Source organism: Panulirus ornatus, chromosome 26 (assembly GCF_036320965.1).
Source record: "Panulirus ornatus isolate Po-2019 chromosome 26, ASM3632096v1, whole genome shotgun sequence".
In the NCBI taxonomy this organism is placed as follows: domain Eukaryota; kingdom Metazoa; phylum Arthropoda; class Malacostraca; order Decapoda; family Palinuridae; genus Panulirus; species Panulirus ornatus.
The window spans coordinates 11,897,057-11,920,743 of NC_092249.1; the positions used below are offsets into that span (position 1 = coordinate 11,897,057).

The following is a 23,687-nucleotide window of genomic DNA, read 5'->3' on the forward strand; positions in this document are numbered from 1 at the left end:
CTCCCAAGACATTCCCAAACCACTCTTACCCTTTACCCTTGAGCTTCGTTTCACTCAGAGCCAAAACATCCAAGTTCCTTTCCTCAAACATACTACGTATCTCTCCTTTTTTCACATCTTGGTTACATCCACACACATTTAGACACCCCAGTCTGAGCCTTCGAGGAGGATGAGCACTCCCCGCGTGACTCCATCTGTTTCCCATTTTAGAAAGTTAAAAAATACAAGGAGGGGAGGATTTCTGGCCCCCCGCTCCCGTCCCCTCTAGTCGCCTTTACAACACGTGAGGAATGCGTGGGAAGTATTCTTTCACCCCTATCCCCAGGGATAATATATATATATATATACATATATATATATATATATATATATATATATATATATATATATATATATATATATATATATATATACATACACATACATACGCACATATACACACACACACACATATACACATATATACATATGAAAAATGTAAGAAACAATTTAGAAAACTGAAACTTCTAGCTTGAAATGAAATGAAAAAATGAATGTCACATAATGGTTCAACCTCTGGCTATGGAAAAGGGAAATGTATAATTTATTTACACAAATGTCAATAGCAGTTCTCATCAATTTAACCACTGTACTAATAAGCTTCAATGTCTAAGCTACATTTTTTCCAATTTCACTATTTTCTTGTCAAAGCACCATGTATGAAAACTATCACTCCAGTAACACAACTATAAACATTTACTTCCCCTTTAAAAAAAGTTCTGGGGAAGTCTGTCTTTATACACTGCGGGACACTCTACCACCTGGCGAGGTTTGTGTTGCAATGGTTCTTGATTCACAAACGTAGTTGTATAGGTATGTATATGTGCATGTGTGGGTGTGTATGTCTATACATAGGTATGCGGGTGGGATGGGCCATTCTTTCATCTGTTTCCTTGCGCTAAAGCGGGAGAGAGCAACAAAGTATAATAACATTAGTATTGCTGTTAACTGGTTGGTGAGGATGTTCAATATATGTATGGTTCATGGTGAAGTGCCTGAGGATTGTCAGAATGCATGCATAGTGCCATTGTGCAAAGGCAAAGGGGATAAAGGTGAGTGTTCAAATTACAGAGGTATAAGTTTGTAGAGTATTCCTGAGAAATTATATGGGAGGGTATTGATTGAGAGGGTGAAGGCATGTACAGAGCATCAGATTGGGGAAGAGCAGTGTGGTTTCAGAAGTGGTAGAGGATGTGTGGATCAGGTGTTTGCTTTGAAGGATGTATGTGAGAAATACTGGGGTCAATGTGCTGTCAATGGATTGAACCAGGAGAATGTGAAGTGTCTGGGGTAAACCATGGAAATTTTGCGGGGCCTGGATGTGGAAAGGGAGCTGTGATTTCGGTGCATTCCACATGACAGCTAGAGACTGAGTGTGAAAGAATGTGGTCTTTTGTCCTTTCCTAGCACTACCTCATGGGGGGTGGGGGATGCTATTTCATGTGTGGCGGGGTGGCAACAGGAATGAATAAAGGCAGCAAGTATGAATTATGTACATGTGCATATATGTACATGTCTGTGTATACGCTGAAATGTATAGGTATGTATATGTGCGTGTGTGGATGTGTATGTGGGTGGGTTGGGCCATTCTTTCATCTGTTTCCTTGCGCTACCTCGCTAATGTGGGAGATGGCGACAAAGTATAAGAAAATAAATAAATAAAAAAAAAAATATTGATTGAAGGGTGAAGGCATGTACAAAGCATGAGATTGGGGAAGAGCAGTGTGGTTTCAGAAGTGGTAGAAGATGTGTGGATCAGGTGTTTGCTTTGGAGAATGTATGCAAGAAATACTTGAAGGAGCAGATGAATTTGTTTATAGCATTTATGGATCTGGAGATATATATGATAAGGTTGATAGAGATGCTTTGTGGAAGGTCTTAAGAGTATATGGTGTGACAGATAAGTTGCAAGAAGTAGTTAAATGTTTTTACCAAGGATGTAGGGCATGTGTAAGAGTAGGAAGAGAGGATAGAAATTAGTTCCCAATGAAGGTCAGTTTACATCAGGGGTGTGTGATGTCCCCATAGTTGTTTAATTTGTTTATGGATGGGGTGGTAAGGGAGGTAAAAGCAAGAGTTTTGGAGAAAGGGGCGAGTATGCAGTCTGTTGGGATGAGAGAGCCTGGGAAATGAGTTAATTGTTGTTCGCCAATTATACAGCTCTCGTTACTTATTCATGCAAAAAACTGCAGAGGTTGCTGACTGAGTTTGGAAAAGTGTGAGAAAGGAGAAAACAGAGAGTAAATGTGATTAAGAGTTAGGTTATCATGTTCAGTAGGGTTAAGGGAGAAGTTAATTGGGATGTAAGTTTGAATGGAGAAAAATTAAAGAAAGTGAAGTATTTCGATATCTGGGAGTGGATTTAGCAGCAGATGGAACCATGGAAGTGGAAGTGAGTCACAGGGTGGGGGAGGGGAGAAAGGTTCTGGGAGCAGTGAACAACGTGTGGATGAAGAGAACATTATCTCGGAGAGCAAAAATGGGTATGTTTGAAGGCATAGAATTTCCAACAATGTTATCTATACGCAAGACATGGGCTATAGATAGGGCTGTACGGAGGAGGGTGGATGTGATGGAAATGAAATGTTTTAGGTGGTTTGATCGAGTAAGTAATGAAAGGGTAAGGGAATTATGTGGATAAAAAAGGGTGTGGTTGAGAAAGCAAAAGAGGGGGATGTTGAATTGGTTTGGACATATGGATAGAATGAGTGAGGAGAGATTGGCAAAGAGGATATATGTATAAGAAGTGGAGGGAACAAGGAGAAGCATGAGACCAAATTGGAGGTGAAAGTGTGGAATGAAAAAGATTTCAAATGATCGGAGCCTGAACATACAGGAGGGTTAGAGACATGCAAGGAAGAGAGTGAATTGGAATGATGTGGTATACTGGGGTCAGCATGCTGTCAGTGGACTGAACTAGGGCATGTGAAGTGTCTGCTGTAAACCCTGGAAAGGTCTGTGGGGACTGGATGTGGATAGGGAGCTGTGGTTTCAGTGCATCACACATGTGCATATTCATACTTGCTTGCCTTCATCCATTTCACTACCCCATCCCAAAAGAAGCAACATTGCTACCCATCCCTCCAGCAGAAAGCACCAGGAGAATAGACAAAAAATGCCACACTCATTCACACTCAGTCTCTAGCTGTCATGTGTAATGGACCTAAACCATAGCTCCCTATCCACATCAAGGGACCACAGACCTTTTCATGGTTTACAACTGACACTTCACATTCCCTGGTTCAGTCCACTGACAGCAAGTCGACCCTGATACACCACAACATTCCAATTCATGCCTTTCCTTGCATGCCTCTTACCCTCCTGTATGTTCAGGCCCCGATAGCTTAAAATCTTTTTCACTCCACCCTTCCACCTCCAATTTGGTCTCCCGCTTCTGCTTGTTCCCTCCATCTCTGACACATAAATCATCTTTGTCAATCTTTCTTCACTTACACTCTCCATATGTCGAAACAATTTCAACACAAACTTGTCTACTCTCTCAACCACACTCTTTTTATTTTCACACATCTCTCTTACCCTTTCATTACTTAAAGCCACGATAACATTACGCATCCCTGTCCTGCCTAACACCCATATGTATACTGAAACTTTTGCTCAACTCTCCATCCATTGCAACATATGCCTTTGCTCCTCTATAGAAAGTTTTCACAGTATACATCAGTAGTCCTCATACCCCATATATCCCTAACACATTACTTAAAGCATTTATTCCACTTGACGGTGTCATACGCTTTCTTTAGATCCATAAAAGCTGCATACTACTTACTTTTCACTAAATACTTTTCCACAGGCATCTTCAAGACAAAAATCTGATCTACACATCCCGAACCTTTCCTTAAACCCTTTTCCTCCTCACTTATTCTGAATGAGTCACTTCTATCACTATCAATTAATATTCTTGCATACACTTTTCCTAGTATACTTAAAAGACTTATGCCTCTAATAATGCTTCACATCTTTAAAACCTTTTCCTTTGCGTAGAGGAGCTAAAATAGCTTTCACCCAACCTTCAGGCACAGCATTTGTTTTCATGCTAAATTACATATCAAATGCATCCATTCTCTAACACTTTCTCCCCCATACTTCAGCATATCAGCCATAATCCCATCCAATCAAGGTGCACTTCCTACCTTCAGCCTCTTTATTGCCTTTAGACCTCCCTTTTTGTTATAGGCCCTTGCACTTGTAACCTATTTCTTCCATCCTCCATATCCACATATATAACAACTGCTGCCTCATCCTATCCAACATTCATCAAATCTTGAAAACACTCTTTCCATCTTCCTTGCACTTCCTCCTTTTGATTCAACTAGTCTCCACCCTTACATCTCACTCTTATGTCCACCTCTTTCCTTTTTCACATCCTTCCAGCACAATTTCTTATTTTCCTTAAACTTTTCCCTCAACTTTCTTCCAAATCTTCATCTACTCTTTCTTTGCTTTCCTATATCAGCTTTTTAACATTCCACTTACATATCTTAAATTCTTGCCTCCTCCTATGATGAATTTACAATGATACATTACTTTCAAGTGATCTAGCATATGCTTTTTCTTCTCTTCCACAGTAATTCTAATCTCTTCCATCCACCATGCATTTCCCTTTTTATTTCTCTATCTCACAGACTTGAATCTTAACTGCTAATTCTACAACCATTAGTAGTTTTTCTTTAAATATTTTTAAACACCTCATTCACACATTACTGCATCCATTTACTACTATCTTGCCAATCTCATCACATCGCACTTTTGCATTCACATCATACATTACAACCACCTCTCATTCTCAAGACTGTTTACAGTCATTGAACTTTCTTCAGAAACATTTCATCTCATCCTTATCTCATACAGTCTTCATATTCACAAGCACATAAAATACACACCCATACATACTTCACAATTCCATCTTTGCTGTCACACACTATTCTTGACCCATTCTATCCATGCTCTGTAACATCCTCCCACACTTTTGGTAATAGCACAATTGCACATCCTTCTTTCCCTCTTACCTGATAATTTTCATTCATTCCCATCCATACCATTCCTCTTTCCATGACCTCCCATAACTTGCATTTATCATTCACATTTTCACTGTATACACCCTGTCTAATGATACAGGTTCCCCCCACTCCCCAGCACATCCAAACTTAACTTTTATTCTTCTTCACAAGCTCCCTCCTTTTACTCTCACCAGTCATCCCATTTACACTCAGTGCCATCACCCTCAATCATTCACCCCTTTTTCTCCTTGGCATAACTGGTAGACACCAGTGCCGTTACTTAACCTTTTGTGCCTTACCTCTGACAGGGCACTGGCAGAGGGCAACTCCAGTGCAGTGTTTCCCAGGGGCAGTGTTTGTATTAGAAAAAAGAAAACTACAATTGCTATTGCCCTAATGGAGGGAAGCAATGCCTATCCCTTCAGTTCCACCCCTAAGGAGTAATAATGAGGTTACGCCAGAAGGCAAAGAGAGACTTGGATACTCTAGAAAACTAGAATATCCCCCTGAAGTACCGAATTGCAAAAAACTTTTCCTAATTTTGAGTTTACCACAATATTAGCACCTCCTAACCTCATTGGTTATGATACTGCCACAGCATAGGATATATGCAAGAAACAAGAAAAATGGTAAAGTCACTGAAAAACCCATGTTCACTCAGTTTAGATGGAGTAGTCTGCTTCTCAGTTAATGCAGACATCAGTTACAGACATGCTGTCATACAGGAACTAGATAATTTGAATGATCTAACAGGGACGGCATGACTTAGCATAGGTTCTCCACAGAGCTGACTGGTTGACAAGGCTTCAATCAAATCAATAAAAGGTATTTTGAGCATTTTATGCTGTTCACAGCACCTCTTCTGTACCTGATGATGGCAAAAAAGAAGTCCACAGTTTCTAAAATGTCAGAAACTGCAATGAGTCTTAGTAGATTCTCAGAAGAAAAAAGTCAATTAGAAGAAACCTTGCAAAAATCTTTCATGAAACTCACAACAGAGTAAATGAGATGACACCTCACTAATACACTTCAACTCCTTCAAAGAGGACGTTATAATTCTGGCATCTCATGTAATTGGGTATTACATAAATACAGACCACATGACCCAAGGTCCAAGCAAGGTGGTCTGACCTTAAGATTTCTTTAAAGAAAAAAGTGCAGTTCCCTCAAAAGCAGTAAAAGAAAGAGACAGTAAAGCAAAGGCTCTCTCCCCAACCTCCACTCCCTCTGGTAACATACCGGATGGAGAACAGGTAGAAAAAACTTGCAAGATTAATATGCCCAAAGAAAATCTTTATAGGAAAGTCTTAAGGTAGAATGAACATAAATATATCAAACATCCCATCACAAAAGACATGCATCCCTTTCACTTTTGTTATAAGGATAATAGTAGAGATGAACTTGAGCCCCAGCCTTTTGACTTACCATGCCTAGATTATTCCTGATGTTGAAGAAAGATACAATAATTCTTACTCTCTCTAAGCAAGCCCAAGGAGAGATCAAATGTTGAGAGGGTAGCATGATATACCACTATGTTAAAATAATCAAATGAATTATTCAATACCGCAGTGTAAAAAATGATAATCAAGCCTCAGTTTGAAGATATTATGGGTGTTCCCCTGAAAAACATTTTCTGGGAGCTTATTCCATGCATCAATAATCCCATTGGTAAAGGAATATTTTGCACAGTCCAGATTAACTTTGTGACAGCTAAGTTTTGGTCCATTTCCTCTTGTGGTGATGCTACTGTAAAGAAATTCATATATCGACGTCGTTGAATCCTTTAAGTATTTCAAAACATTCTATCTGCCCCAGAGACACCTCTTGCTTAAGGAGAACTCTAAACCTGCAGTGTCTCCTTATGTGTTTTGTTATGCAAAGAAGGAATCAATTTAATTATTGCTCTTTGCTGCACTGCTTCCAATTTAAGAATATCCTTGCTTATGGGGGGGCCCAAAACTACACTGCATATTCAGGATGTGGTCTAATTAGACTTTGGTACAGTGGCAATATCTCATCCTTGCTTTTGTATGTAGTAAAGTTCCTTTTAATGAATCCTAACATCAATGAAGTTGTACAAGACAGGGACCCCTACATCCCTTACACTAGAGGCATCCTTTATCTTAATGCCCATCAATTCATGATCAAATTTTTTTTTGGAGGTTTATTACATGTGACATTTATTGATGCTGAATGGCATTTGCCATCTAGATCACTCAGCAATTCTATCTAGATTCTCTTGTAATCTTAGCTAATCTTCTTCAGTTAATATGGCACTGCTGATCTTTGCATCTTCTGCAAATTTGAACAGTAAGTTATTGAGGCCTATGTCAATATCTTTAATATAAATGATGAAAACTATAGGCCCAAATATAGATCCCTGGGGGACTTCACTATAAACAGGTGACCACAGCGATGATTTACCATTCGTTACAACCCTCTTTCCCTTACCATGATGTAACTAGACTTCTAACCAATTTCCTATGCAACCAGTAATCCCTAGGTCCAAACTTTATGCATCAACATGTCAAACACTTTCTGGAAGTCCAGAAATATACTATCTTTCACTTTTGTATTCTTGTGGGTAGTGAATAATTCATGATAAAATTCAAGGAGAGTTTGTGAGGTATGGTTTGCAACTTCTAAAACCATTCAAGCAAGAAATGAGTCTTTCTCTCTAATCCAAATGCACTAATACCACTAGAATAGTACCACTGCTAATGCTATCCTCCATAGACTGGAAGACCAAATTTTTCAAGGAGAATGATAAATCTAAGAAATGAAATGGCTTGTGAAGTCAGTTGTTTTCATACAGCTGTTCACCTTATTAATGTTTGTCAGAATCACCTTTCTTCTGCTGCTCTGTATATTCTGTACACACATGATATGCCTGTGATGTTTTATTTGTATGCCTAATTCATCCAAAAGTTGAATATTAATGGGAGATAATGCTTCTGCAGCCAAGTGGTCACCATTCCACTCAATAGCAAATACTATATAGTTTCAAACAATCTTAAAATAATTTTGTATGACCTAATTTACATACTTACTCAAGGTATTATGGAAGAAACTAGTGAGTGATGAATCCCAGTCTGACTGGAACCATGCCAGACCAGCAGGAGTGAGACAATCTTGCATCTCACGATAAAAGTCTAGTGTAGAGAAGCTTCGCTCCTTCAGTGATAAGCTGTATTGTGAGATTAAAATAAATAATACATCAACAGTGTGTATATAATAACTTACACATTTTCTCCATAACAAGAGACAGAGAACAATGAAATGATTAAGTCACAGTGCTATGGCTACTGACTATCAAACTCAAATTTTTGTACATATCTAACAAAGACATATACTTACATTCCAAACAAATTATCAGAAAATTGGGAGAGTTTACAACATCAAATGTAAGGCATGCAAAGATGTATACACTGGCTAGACAAGTAAAACACTAACTGAGAGATACTATTGGCACAGTCATTCAGTATGCAAGCATGACCACAAAAATGTGATCGCTAAACACCATCATGAAAATGATCGCCCTGTAGACTTTAACAACGCAGTCATATTGTACCCCCTCTTCTGATTATGCTAACCACAACATTAATGAATTCTAATTTGTCCCCAGATAACTTTAAAGCAAATCCTATAGTCAACCAAATCATTGTAAAAGAATCATCAAGAAATGATAGGAAAAATAGTTGAACAGACATCATGTTATCTAAGCCAACCCCCCCCACCTCATCCCCACACATACACACACACACACAACCCCCCTTAACCAAAAGGCACCCCCACTTTCCCATTAATGTTCAGGCCAGTGTGTAGTCGAGAATGAAGTAGGAGAGATAGAATTTTTGAGGTGGTGTTGGGATGTAAAAACTTTATGAATTGTCTGCAGCTGATGAGTTGGACTGTCTCTGTGAAACATGTAGTGATGCATGTAAAGAAAAATTACATGTTGAATAAAATTATCTGAATTCCTACTGAATTGCAATTTCACCTTTACACATACGTACTTTAACTTTCTAAAAGGGGAAACAGAAGAAGGAGTCACGCGGGGAGTACTCATCCTCCTCGAAGGCTCAGATTGGGGTGTCTAAATGTGTGTGGATGTAACCAAGATGAAAAAAAAGAAGAGATAGGTAGTATGTTTGAGGAAAGGAACCTAAATGTTTTGGCTCTGAGTGAAACAAAGCTCAACGGTAAAGGGGAAGAGTGGTTTGGGAAAGTCTTGGGAGTAAAGTCAGGGGTTAGTGGGAGGGCAAGAGCAAGGGAAGGAGTAGCATTACTCCTGAAACAGGAGTGGTGGGAGTATGTGATAGAGTGTAAGAAAGTAAACTCTAGATTGATATGGGTAAAAATGATAGTTGATGGAGAGAGTTGAGTGATTATTGGTGCATATGCACCTGGGCATGAGAAGAAAGATCATGAGAGGCAAGTGTTTTGGGAGCAGCTGCTAATACTGCTAATACGAATACTAATACTAATACTAATGAGTAGTTTTGATGCACGAGACCGGGTTATAGGGATGGGTGATTTGAATGCAAAGGTGAGTAATGTGGCAGTTGAGGGAATAATTGGTATACATGGGGTGTTCAGTGTTGTAATTGGAAATGGTGAAGAGCTTGTAGATTTAAACCATGGAAAGTCCTGTGGGGCCTGGATGTGGAAAGGGAACTGTGGTTTTGGTGCATTATTACATGACAACTAGAGACTGAGGGTGAACGAATGGGGCCTTTGTTGTCTTTTCCTAGCGATACCTCGCACACAAGAGGGGGGGAAGGGGTTGTTATTTCATGTGTAGCGGAGTGGCGATGGGAATTAATAAAGGCAGACAGTATGAATTATGTACATGTGTATATACGTATATGTCTGTGTGTGTGTATATATATATATGTATACGTTGAGATGTATAGGTATGTATATTTGCGTGTGTGGACGTGTGTGTATATACATGTGTATGTGGGTGGATTGGGCCATTCTTTCGTCTGTTTCGTTGCGCTACCTCGCTAACGCGGGAGACAGCGACAAAGCAAAATAATAAAATAATATATATATATTTATCATATTACTTATCATACCTAACTGCTGTCTCCCGTGTTACTAAGGTAGCACAAGGAAACAGACAAAGAATGGCCCAACCCAACCACATAGACGGGTATATAAATAAATGCCCACACACGCCCATATACATACATATACATAAGCAAACATAAACATATATACACATGTACATATCCATACTTACTGCCTTCATCCATTTCCGTCACCACTTCGCCATACTCAAAATAGCATCCCCCTCCCCCATTTTCCAGCAAGGCAGTGACAGGAACAGACAAGAAAGGCCACATTCATTCACACTCAGTCTCTAACTGTCATGTGTAATGCACTGAAACCACATCTCCCTTTCCACGTCTAGGCCCCACACACCTTTCCATGGTTTACCCAGACACTTAACCTGCCCTGGTTCAATCCAGTGACAGCATGGCGACCCCGGTATACCACAGCATTCCAATTCACTCTATTCCTTGCACGCATTTCACCCTTCTGTATGTTCACACACCAATCGTTCAAAATCTCTTTCACTTATTCATTCTACCTCCAATTTGGTCACCTGCTTCTCCTTCTTCCCTCCACCTCTGACACATATCTCTTTGTCAATCTTTCCTCACTCATTCTCTTCATGTCTCCAAACCATTTCAACACAACCTCTTCTCCTTTCTCAACCACACTTTTCTTATTACCACACATCTCTCTTACCCTTTCATTACTTATTCGATCAAACCACCTCACACCACATACTATCCTCAAACATTTCATTTCCAACATATCCACCCTCCTCCGCACAACCCTATCTATAGCCCATGCCTCGCAATCATATAACATTGTTGGAACCACTATTCCTTCAAATATGTTTTTCTTTTTATTATACTTTGTCGCTGTCTCCTGCGCTAGCGAGGTAGCGGAAGGAAACAGACGAAAGAACGGCCCAACCCACAAACATACATATGTATATACATACACGTCCACACATGCACATATACATAACTATATATCTCAACGCATACATATACATATACACACAGAGACATATACATATATACACATGTACATAATTCATACTGTCTGCCCTTACTCATTCCCATCGCCACACCGCCACAAATGAAATGAAAACCCCCTTCCCCCGCATGTGCTCAAGGTAGCCCTAGGAAAAGACAACAAAGGCCACATTCGCTCACACTCAGTCTCTAGCTGTCATGTATAATGCACCGAAACCATAGCTCCCATTCCACATCCTGGCCCAACAAAACTTTCCATGGTTTATCCCATACGCTTCACATGCCATGGTTCAATCCATTGACAGCATGTCGACCCCAATATACCATATTGTTCCAATTCACTCTATTCCTTGCACGCCTTTCACCCTCCTGCATGTTCAGGCCCCAATCAATTAAAATCTTTTTCACTCCATCTTTCCACCTCCAGTTTGGTCACCCACTTCTCCTTGATCCCTCCAACTCTGACACATATATCCTCTTTGTCAATCTTTCCTCACTCATTCTCTCCATGTGACCAAACCATTTCAAAACACCCTCTTCTGCTCTCTCAACCACACTCTTTTTATTACCACACATCTATCTTACCCTTTCTTTACTTATTCGATCAAAGCACCTCACACCACATATTGTCCTAAAACATCTCATTTCCAGCACATCCACCCTCCTCCGCACGACTCTATCCATAGCCCAAGCCTCGCAACCATATAACATTGTTGGAACCACTATTCCTTCAAACATACCCATTTTTGCTTTCCAAGATAACGTTCTCGACTTCCACAAAGCTTCCATGGTTCCATCCGATGTTGAATCCACTCACAGATATTTAAAACACTTCACTTCCTCCAGTTTTTCTCCATTCAAACTTACCTCCCAATTAACTTGTCCCTCAACCCTACTGTACCTAATAACCTTGCTCTTATTCACATTTACTCTCAACTTTCTTCTTTCACACACTTTACCAAACTCAGTCACCAGCTTCTGCAGTTTCTCATCCGAATCAGCCACCAGCACTGTATCATCAACAAACAACAACTGACTCACTTCCCAAGCTCTCTCATCCACAACAGCCTGCATACTTGCCACTCTTTCCAAAACTCTTGCATTCACCTACCTAGCAATGCCATCCATAAACAAATTAAACAACCATGGAGACATCACACACCCCTACCATAAACCAACATTCACTGAGAACTGATCACTCTCCTCTCTTCCTACACGTACACATGCCTTACATCCTCGATAAAAACTTTTCACTGCTTCTAACAACTTACCTCCCACACCATATATTCTTAATACCTTCCACAGAGCAACTGCATCATATGCCTTCTCCAAATCCATAAATGCTACATACAAATTCATTTGCTTTTCTAAGTATTTCTCACATATATTTTTCCAAGCAAACTCCTGATGCACACATCCTCTACAACTTCTGAAACCACACTGCTCTTCCCTAATCTGATGCTCTGTACATGCCTTCCCCCTTTCAATCAACACCCTCCCATATAATTTGCCAGGAATACTCAACAAACTTATACCTATGTAATATGAGCACTCGCTTTTATCACCTTTGCCTTTGTACAATGGCACTATGCAAGCATAACGCCAGTCCTCAGGCACCTCACCATGAATCATACATACATTAAATAACCTTACCAACCAGTCAACAATACAATCACTCCCTTTTTTAATAAGTTCCGCTGCAATATCATCCAAACCCACTGCCTTGCCAGCTTTCATCTTCAGCAATGCTTTTACTACCTCATCTCTGTGTACCAAATCATTCTCCCTAACCCTCTCACTTTGCACAACACCTCGACCAAAACACCCTATATCTGCCACTCTATCATTAAACACATTCAACAAACCTTCAAAATACTCACTCCACATCCTTCTCATATCACCACTACTTGTTATCACCTCACCATTTGCCCCCTTCACTGATGTTCCCATTTGGTCCCTTGTCTTACGCCCTTTATTTACCTCCTTCCAAAACATCTTTTTATTCTCCCTAAAATTTAATAATACTCTCTCACCCCAACTCTCATTTGCCTTCTTTTTTACCTCCTGCACCTTTCTTTTGACCTCCTGCACCTTTCTTTTGAACATCTCCCATTCATTTGCATTATTTCCTTGCAAAAATCGTCCAAATGCCTCTCTCTTTCACTAATAATCTTACCTCTTCATCCCACCACTCACTACCCTTTCCACTCTTCCCACCTCCCATGCTTCTCATGCCACAAGCATCTTTTGCGCAAGCCATCACTGCTTCCCTAAATACATCCCATTCCTCCCCCACTCCCCTTACATCCTTTGTTCTCACCTTTTTCTATTCTGGACTCAGTCTCTCCTGGTACTTCCTCACACAAGCCTCCTTCCCAAGCTCACTTACTCTCACCACTCTCTTCACCCCAACATTCTCTCTTCTTTTCTGAAAACCTCTACAAATCTTCACCTTCGCCTCCACAAGATAATGATCAGACATCCCTCCAGTTGCACCTCTCAGCACATTAACATCCAAAAGTCTCTCTTTCACACAACTGTCAATTAAGACATAATCCAATAATGCCATATGTATATTCATGTATCTCTCTCTTTTTAAACCAGGTATTCCCAATCACCAGTCCTTTTTCAGCACATAAATCTACAAGCTCTTCACCATTTCCATTTATAACACTGAACACCCCATGTACATCAATTATTCCCTCAACTGCCACATTACTCACCTTTGCATTCAAATCACCCATCACTATAACCTGGTCTTGTGCATCAAAACTACTAACACACCCACTTAGCTGCTCCCAAAACACTTGCCTCTCATGATCTTTCTTCTCATGCCCAGGTACATATGCACCAATAATCACCCATCTCTCTCCATCAACTTTCAGTTTTACCCATATCAATCTAGAGTTTACTTTCTTACACTCTATCACATACTCCCACCACTCCTATTTCAGGAGTAGTGCTACTCCTTCCCTTGCTCTTATCCTCTCACTAACCCCTGACTTTACTCCAAAGACATTCCCAATCCACTCTTCCCCTTTACCCTTGAGCTTCATTTCACTCAGAGCCAAAACATCCAGGTTCCTTTCCTCAAACATACAACCTATCTCTCCTTTTTTCTCATCTTGGTTACATCCACACACATTTTAAGACCCCAATTTGAGCTTTCGAGGAGGATGAGCACTCCCCGCATGACTCTTTCTTCTGTTTTTCTGTTTAGAAAGTTAAAATACATGGAGGGGAAAGTTTCTTGCTCCCCGCTCCCGTCCCCTTTAGTCGCCCTCTACGACACATGAGGAATGTGTGGGAACTATTCCTTGTCGCTGTCTCCTGCGTCAGCGAGGTAGCACAAGGAAACAGACAAAAGAATGGCCCAACCCACCTACATACACATGTATATGCATACACATCCACACACGCACATATACATACCTATACATCTCAACGTATACATATATATACACACACACAACCCTATACATATACACACATGTACATAATTCATAGTCTGCCTTTACTCATTCCTGTTACCACCCCGCCACACATGAAATGACAGCCCCCTTCCCCCACATGTGCGCGAGGTAGTGCTAGGAAAAGACAACAAAGGCCACATCCGTTCACACTCAGTCTCTAGCTGTCATGTATAATGCACCGAAACCACAGCTCCCTTTCTACATCCAAGCCCCACAAAACTTTCCATGGTTTACCCCAGACGCTTCACATGCCCTGGTTCAATCCATTGACAGCACATTGATCATGGTATACCACATTGTTCCAATTCACTCCATTCCTTGCATGCCTTTAACCCTCCTGCATGTTCAGGCCCCGATCACTCAAAATCTTTTTCACTCCATCTTTCCACCTCCAATTTGGTCTCCCACTTCTCCTCATTCCCTCCACTTCTGACACATATATCTTCTCGGTCAATCTTTCCTCACTCATTCTCTCCATGTGACCACACCATTTCAAAACACCCTCTTCTGCTCTCTCAACCACACTCTTTTTATTACCACACATCTCTCTTACTCTTTCATTACTTACTCGATCAAACCACCTCACACCACATATGGTCCTCAAACATCTCATTTCCAACAAATCCACCCTCCTCTGCACAACTCTATCTACAGCCCATGCCTCGCAACCATATAACATTGTTGGAAGCACTATTCATTCAAACATGCCCATTTTTGCTTTCCAAGATAACGTTCTCGACTTCCACATATTCTTCAATGCTCCCAGAACTTTTGCCCCCTCCCCTACCCTATGATTCACTTCCACTTCCATGGTTCCATCCGCTGCCAGATCCACTCCAAGATGTCTGAAACACTTCACTTCCTCCAGTTTTCCTCCATTCAAACTTAACTCCCAATTGACTTGTCCCTCAACCCTACTGTACTTAATACCCTTGCTCTTATTCACATTTACTCTCAGCTTTCTTCTTTCACACACTTTACCAAACTCAATCACCAGCTTCTGCAGTTTCTCACTCGAATCACCCACTAGCACTGTATCAACAGCGAACAACAACTGACTCACTTCCCAAGCTCTCTCATCCACAACAGACTGCATACTTGCCCCTCTCTCCAAAACTCTTGGATTCACCTCCCTAACAACCCCATCCATAAACAAATCAAACAACCATGGAGACATCATGCATCCCTACCAGAAACTGACAATCAGTGAGAACCAATCACTTTTTTCTCTTCCTACTCATACACATGCCTTACATCCTCGATAAAAACTTTTCACTGCTTCTAACAATTTGCCTCCCACACCATATATTCTTAGTATCTTCCACAGAGCATCTCTATCAACTCTATTATATGGCTTCTCTAGATCCATAGCTGCTACATACAAATCTATTAGTTTTTCTAAGTATTTCTCACAAACATTCTTCAAAGCAAACACTTGATCCACACATCCTCTACACCCTGCCACATAATTTCCCAGGAATACTCAACAAACTTATACCTCTGTAATTTGAGCACTCACCTTTATCCCCTTTGCCTTTGTACAATGGCACTATGCATGCATTCCGCCAATCCTCAGGCACCTCACCATGAGTCATACATACATTAAGCAATGCAGTCACCCCCTTTTTAATAAATTCCACTGCAATACCATCCAAACCTTCTGCCTTGCCAGCTCTCATCTTCCACAAAGCTTTTACCATTTTCCCTAACCCTCTCACTTCGCACACCACCTCGACCAAAACACCTTATATCTGCCACTCTATTATCTAACATATTCAACAAACTTTCAAAATGCTCACTCCATCTCCTTCTCACATCACCACTACTTGTTATCACCTCCCCATTAGCCCCCTTCACTGATGATCCCATTCGTTCTCTTGTCCTACGCACTTTACTTACCTCCTTCCAAAACATCTTTTTATTCTCCCTAAAATTTAATGATACTCTCTCACCCCAACTCTCGTTTGCCCTCTTTTTCACCTCTTGCACCTTTCTCTTGATCTCCTGCCTCTTTCATTTATACATCTCCCACTCACTTGCACTATTTCCCTGCAAAAATCGTCCAAATGCCTCTCTCTTCTCTTTCACTAATAATCTTACTTCTTCATCCCACCACTCACTGCCCTTTCTAATCTTGCCGCCTCCCACGCTTCTCATGCCACAAGCATCTTTTGCACAAGCCATCACTGCTTCCCTAAACACATCCCATTCCTCCCCCACTCCCCTTACCTCCTTTGTTTTCAACTTTTTCCACTCGGCACTAAGTCTCTCCTCGTACTTCCTCACACAAGTCTCCTTCCCAAGCTCACTTACTCTCACCACTCTCTTCACCCCAACATTCTCTCTCTTTTCCTGAAAACCTCTAGAAATCTTCACCTTCACCTCCACAAGATAATGATCAGACATTCCTCCAGTTGCACCTCTCAGCACATTAACATCCAGAAGTCTCTCTTTCCCATGCCTATCAATTAACATGTAATCCAATAATGCTCTCTGGCCATCTCTCCTACTAACATACATATAATTATGTACATCTCTCTTTTTAAACCAAGTAATCCCAATCACCAATCCTTTGTCAGGACACAAATCTATAAGCTCTTCACCATTTCCATTTACAACACTGAATGCCCCATGTACACATATTATTCCACTCAACTGCCACATTACTCATGTTTGCATTCAAATCACCCATTACTATAACCCAGTCTCATGCATCAAAACTACTAACAAACTCACTCAGCTGCTCCCAAAACACTTGCCTCTCATGATATATACAACAAGTTGAAGGCCGTGGGAGGACATGTATATGAGCTCTAGTCATCAGCAACCATCCCTCTGATGGGTTCCCTGGAGTCAGGAAAATGAAATGAGAAGAAGGGAACACATGATAACTAGTGCTGTCACATGTGTCTAACCTGTATGATAGTTTGGTATTACTGACATATGGTTGTTATTGCTATATTGGGAATGATATAACTTGAAAGTAGGCATATACATCATCACTAGAGCAGCTACATGAAGGAGACTAAAGGTGGCAACCCTGTGATATTTATCGGTGCCTAGGGTCATAGGTCAACAGTGGGAGGCTGGCAGATCCTTCTACTTGGAAGCATGCATTGATACATCCCATCCATAAGAAGGGTGACCATTCTGACCCCTCTAATTATCATCCTATTTCCTTAACATCTTCCATTTCCAAAGTCTTGGAATCCCTCCTCAACCCCCATATCCTTGGGCACCTTGAAAGAATGAGCTAAGCAATGTGGTACACATGAAACAATTGGACTGAATCAGGGTATATGATATTACCAGGGGAAACCATGAACAGGTTTCTAGGGCCTGAAGGTGGCGAAGGGGCTTTGGTTTCTGTGCATTATACATGACAGCTAGAGTGAATGTGATTAATGAGGCTATTTTTTTGTCTACTCCTGGCCCTACTCTACTATCATGGGAAACAGGGAACAAGTATGAAAAAACTATATATTATTATACAGGGGAGAAAGAACACTTCCCATGTAGCTCCCACATGTCATAGGTGACTAAAGGCGGTCCGGAGCAGGACTGCTCATCATCCTCGAAGGCTCAGGTTGGGGTGTCTGAATGTAACAAAGATGAGAAGAAAGGAGAGATAGGTAGTATATTTGAGAAAAGAAACCTGGGTGTTCTGGCTTTGAGTGAAACGAAGTTCAAGGGTAAAGGGGAATGGTGCTTTGGGAAAGTTTTGGGAGTAAAGTCAGGGGTTAGTAAGAGGACAAGAGCTAAAGAAGGAGTAGCACTACTGAAGCAGGACTTGTGGGAGTATGTAATAGGATGTAAGAAGAAAATATTAAATTGTTGTGGGTAAAACTGAAAGTGGATGGAGAAAGATGGGTGATTATGGTGCCTATGCATCTGGTCATGAGAAGAAAGATCATGAAAGGCAAGTGTTTTGGAAGCAGCTGAGTGAGTGTGTCAGCAGCTTTCATGTACAAGACTGGATTTTAGTAATGGGTGATTGAAATGCGAAGGTGAGTAATGTGGCAGCTGAGGGCATAACTGGTGTGCATGGGGTATTCAGATATGTGAATGGAAATGGTGAAGAGCTTGTGGATTTGTGTGCTCAAAAAAGACTCGTGATTCGGAATACATGGCTTAAAAAGATACATTATATATATTTTTTATTATACTGTGTCGCTTGTCTCCCGCATTAGCGAGGTAGCGCAAGGAAACACACGAAAGAAAGGCCCAACCCACCCACATACACATATAGATACATACACGTCCACACACAACACATATACATACCTATACATCTCAACGTGTACATATATAAACACACACAGACATACATATATACACATGTACAGAATTCATACTGTCTGCCCTTATTCATTCCCGTCGCCACCCCGCCACACATGGAATGACAACCCTCTCCCCCCGGAAGGGTGTGAGTTAGTGCTAGGAAAAGATAACAGAGACCATATTCGTTCACACTCAGTCTCTAACTGTCATGTATAATGCACCAAAACCACAGCTCCCTTTCCACATCTAGGCCCCACAAAACTTTCCATGGTTTAACCCAGACGCTTATCATATGCTGGTTCAATCCATTGACAGCAGGTCGACCCCAGTATACCACATCGTTACAATTCACTCTATTCCTTGCATGCCTTTCATCCTCCTGCATGTTCAGGCCCTGATCACTCAAAATCTTTTTCACTCCATCTTTCCACCTCCAATTGGGTCTCCTACTTCTCCTCGTTCCCTCCACCTCTGACACATATATCCTCTTTGTCAATCTTTGCTCTTATCATTCTCTCCATTTGACCAAACCATTTCAAAACACCCTCTTCTGCTCTCTCAACCACACTCTTTTTACTACCACACATCCCTCTCACCCGTTCATTACTTACTTGATCAAACCACATCACACCATATATTGTCCTAAAACATCTCATTTCCAGCACATCCACCCTCCTCCGCACAACTCTATATATAGCCCATGACTCGCAACCATATAACATTGTTGGAACCACTATTCCTTCAAACATAGCCATTTTTGCTTTCCAAGATAACATTCTCGACTTCCACACGTTTTTCAACGCTCCCAGAACTTTCATCACCTCCCCCACCCTATGATTCACTGCCGCTTCCACGGTTCCATCCGCTGCCAAATCCACTCCCAGATATCTAAAACACTTCACTTCCAGTTTTTCTCCATTCAAACTTACCTTCCAATTGACTTGTCCCTCAACCCTACTGTACCAAATAACCTTACTCTTATTCACATTTACTCTCAGCTTTCTTCTTTCACATACTTTATCAAATTCACTCACCAGCTTCTTCAGTTTCTCACCCGAATCAGCCACCAGCGCTATATCATTAGCAAACAACAACTGACTCACTTCACAAGCTCTCGCATCCACAACAGACTGCATACTTGCCCCTCTTTTCAAAACTCTTGCATTCAGCTCCCTAACAACCCCATCCATAAACATATCAAACAACCATGGAGACATCACGCACCCCTGCCGCAAACAAACATTCACTGAGAACCAATCACCTTCCTCTCTTCCTGCACGTACACATGTCTTACATCATCAATAAAAGCTTTTCACTGCTTCTAAAAACTTACCTCCCACACCATATATGCCTTCTCCAGATCCATAAATGCTACATTCAAATCCATTTTCTTTTCTAAGTATTTCTCACATGCATTTTTCAAAACAAACACCTGATCCACACATCCTCTACCACTTCTGAAACCACACTGCTCTTCCCCAATCTGATGCTCTGTACATGCCTTCACCCTCTCAATCTGGAAAGCAAAGATGGGTATGTTTGAAGGAATAGTGGTTCCAGCAATGGTATATGGTTGCGAGGCATGGACTATGGATAGAGTTGTGCGCAGGAGAGTGGATGTGCTAGAAATGAGATGTTTGAGGACAATATGTGGTGTGAGGTGGTTTGATCGAGTAAGTAATAATAGGGTAAGAGAGATGTGTGCTAATAAAAAGAGTGTGGTTGAGAGAGCACAAGAGGGTGTTTTGAAATGGTTTGGTCACATGGAGAGAATGAGTGAGGAAAGATTGACAAAGAGGATATATGTGTCAGAGGTGGATGGAACGAGAAGTGGTAGACCAAATTGGAGGTGGAAAGATGGAGTGAAAAAGATTTTGAGTGATCGGGGCCTGAACATGCAGGAGGGTGAAAGGCATGCAAGGAATAGAGTGAATAGGAACAAAGTGGTATACCGGGGAGGACATGCTGTCAATGGAATGAACCACGGCATATGAAGCGTCTGGGTTAAACCATGGAAAGCTCTGTGGGGCCTGGATGTGGAAAGGGAGCTGTGGTTTTGGTGCATTATTACATGACAGCTAGAGACTGAGTGTGAACGAATGGGGCCTTTGTTGTCTTTTCCTAGCGCTACCTCGTACACATGAGAGGGGAGGAAGTTGTTATTTCATGTGTGGCGAGGTGGCGATGGGAATGAATAAAGACAGACAGTATGAATTATGTACATGTGTATATATGTATATGTCTGTGTGTGTATATATATGTATACGTTGAGATGTATAAGTATGCATATTTGCGTATGTGGACATGTATGTATAAACATGTGTATGTGTGTGGGCTGGGCCATTCTTTCGTCTATTTCCTTGCTCTACTTCGCTAATGCGGGAGACAGCGACAAAGCAAAATAAATGAAAATAGAAAATGAATATATCTAGTTATGTTATTATGCTTTGTCGCTGTCTCCCGTGTTAGCAAGGTAGCGCAAGGAAACAGACAAAAGAATGTCCCAACCCACCCACATACACATGTATATACATACACGTCCACATACGCAAATATACATACCTATACATCTCAACGTATACATATATATACACACACAGACATATACATATATACACATGTACATAATTCATACTGTCTGTCTTTATTCATTCCCATCGCCACCTTGCCACACATGAAATAACAACTTCCTCCCCCCTCATGTGTACGAGGTAGCGCTAGGAAAAGACAACAAAGGCCCCATTCGTTCACACTCAGTCTCTAGCTGTCATGTAATAATGTAGTAAAAGCTTTGCGTAAGATGAAAGCTGGCAAGGCAGCAGGTTTGGATGGTATTGCAGTGGAATTTACTAAAAAAGGGAGTGACTGTATTGTTGACTGGTTGGTAAGGTTATTTAATGCATGTATGATTCATGGTGATGTGCCTAAGGATTGGCGGAATGCTTGCATAGTGCCATTGTACAAAGGCAAAGGGGATAAGAGTGAGTGCTCAAATTACAGAGGTATAAGTTTGTTGAGTATTCCTGGTAAATTATATGGGAGGGTATTGATTGAGAGGGTAAAGGCATGTACAGAGCATCAGATTGGGGAAGAGCAGTGTGGTTTCAGAAGTGGTAGAGGATGTGTGGATCAGGTGTTTGCTTTGAAGAATGTATGTGAGAAATACTTAGAAAAGCAAATGGATTTGTATGTAGCATTTATGGATCTGGAGAAGGCATATGATAGAGTTGATAGAGATGCTAAGTGGAAGGTATTAAGAATATATGGTGAGGGAGGCAAGTTGTTAGAAGCAATGAAAAGTTTTTATCGAGGATGTAAGGCATGTGTACGTGTAGGAAGAGAGGGAAGTGATTGGTTCTCAGTGAATGTAGGTTTGCGGCAGGGGTGTGTGATGTCTCCATGGTTGTTTTATTTGTTTATGGATGGGGTTGTTAGGGAGGTGAATGCAAGAGTTTTGGAAAGAGGGGCAAGTATGAAGTCTGTTGTGGATGAGAGAGCTTGGGAAGTGAGTCAGTTGTTGTTCGCTGATGATACAGCACTGGTGGCTGATTCATGTGAGAAACTGCAGAAGCTGGTGACTGAGTTTGATAAAGTGTGTGAAAGAAGAAAGTTGAGAGTAAATGTGAATAAGAGCAAGGTTATTAGGTACAGTAGGGTTGAGGGTCAAGTCAGTTGGGAGGTAAGTTTGAATGGAGAAAAACTGGAGGAAGTAAAGTGTTTTAGATAACTGGGAGTGGATCTGGCAGCGGATGGAACCATGGAAGCAGAAGTGAGTCATAGGATGGGGGAGGGGCCGAAAATTCTGGGAGCCTTCTCTGTTTACCAAATCATTTTCCCTAACCCTCTCACTTTGCACACCACCTTGACCAAAACACCCTATATCTGCCACTCTATCATCAAACACATTCAACAAACCTTCAAAATACTCACTCCATCTCCTTCTCACATCACCACTACTTGTTATCACCTCCCCATTAGCCCCCTTCACTGAAGTTCCCATTTGCTCCCTTCTCTTATGCACTTTATTTACCTCCTTCCAAAACATCTTTTTATTCTCCCTAGAATTTAATGATACTCTCACACCCCAACTCTTATTTGCCCTCTTTTTCACCTCCTGCACCTTTCTCTTGACCTCCTGCCTCTCTCTTTTATACATCTCCCACTCATTTGCATTTTTTCCCTGCAAAAATCGTCCAAATGCATCTCTCTTCTCTTTCACTAATAATCTTACTTCTTCATCCCACCACTCGCTACCCTTTCTAATCAACCCACCTCCCATGCTTCTCATGCCACAGGCATCTTTTGCGCAAGCCTTCACTGCTTCCCTAAATACATCCCATTCCTCCCCCACTCCCCTTACCTCCTTTGTTCTCACCTTTTTCCATTCTGTACTCAGTCTCTCCTGGTACTTCCTCACACAAGTCTCCTTCCCAAGCTCACTTACTCTCACCACTCTCTTCACCCCAACATTCTCTATTCTTTTCTGAAAACCCATACAAATCTTCACCTTCGCCTCCACAAGATAATGATCAGACATCCTTCCAGTTGCACCTCTCAGCACATTAACATCCAAAAGTCTCTCTTTCGTGCACCTATCAATTAACACGTAATCCAATAACGCTCTCTGGCCATCTCTCCTACTTACATATGTGTACTTATGTATATCTCGCTTTTTAAACCAGGTATTCCCAATCACCAGTCCTTTCTCAGCACACAAATCCACAAGCTCTTCACCATTTCCATTTACAACACTGAACACCCCATGTATACCAATTATTCCCTCAACTGCCACATTACTCACCTTTGCATTCAAATCA

The 23,687-nt window shown here is 41.1% G+C and overlaps 1 protein-coding gene across 2 annotated transcripts in view; it reads right to left on the minus strand.

Annotated features, from left to right (window-relative positions):
* The window catches only part of mRpL38 (mitochondrial ribosomal protein L38), a 311,926-nt gene that overhangs the window by 73,409 nt on the left and 214,830 nt on the right, over window positions 1-23,687 (minus strand). For both annotated transcript variants that reach the window (XR_011714637.1, XM_071677979.1), the window contains exon 6: window positions 8,108-8,244. Coding sequence is in view for 1 of the 2 variants with exons in the window: in XM_071677979.1 (XP_071534080.1) it covers window positions 8,108-8,244 (137 nt within the window). In the remaining variant the exon portion in view is untranslated. The remainder of the gene's footprint in view (window positions 1-8,107; window positions 8,245-23,687) is intronic.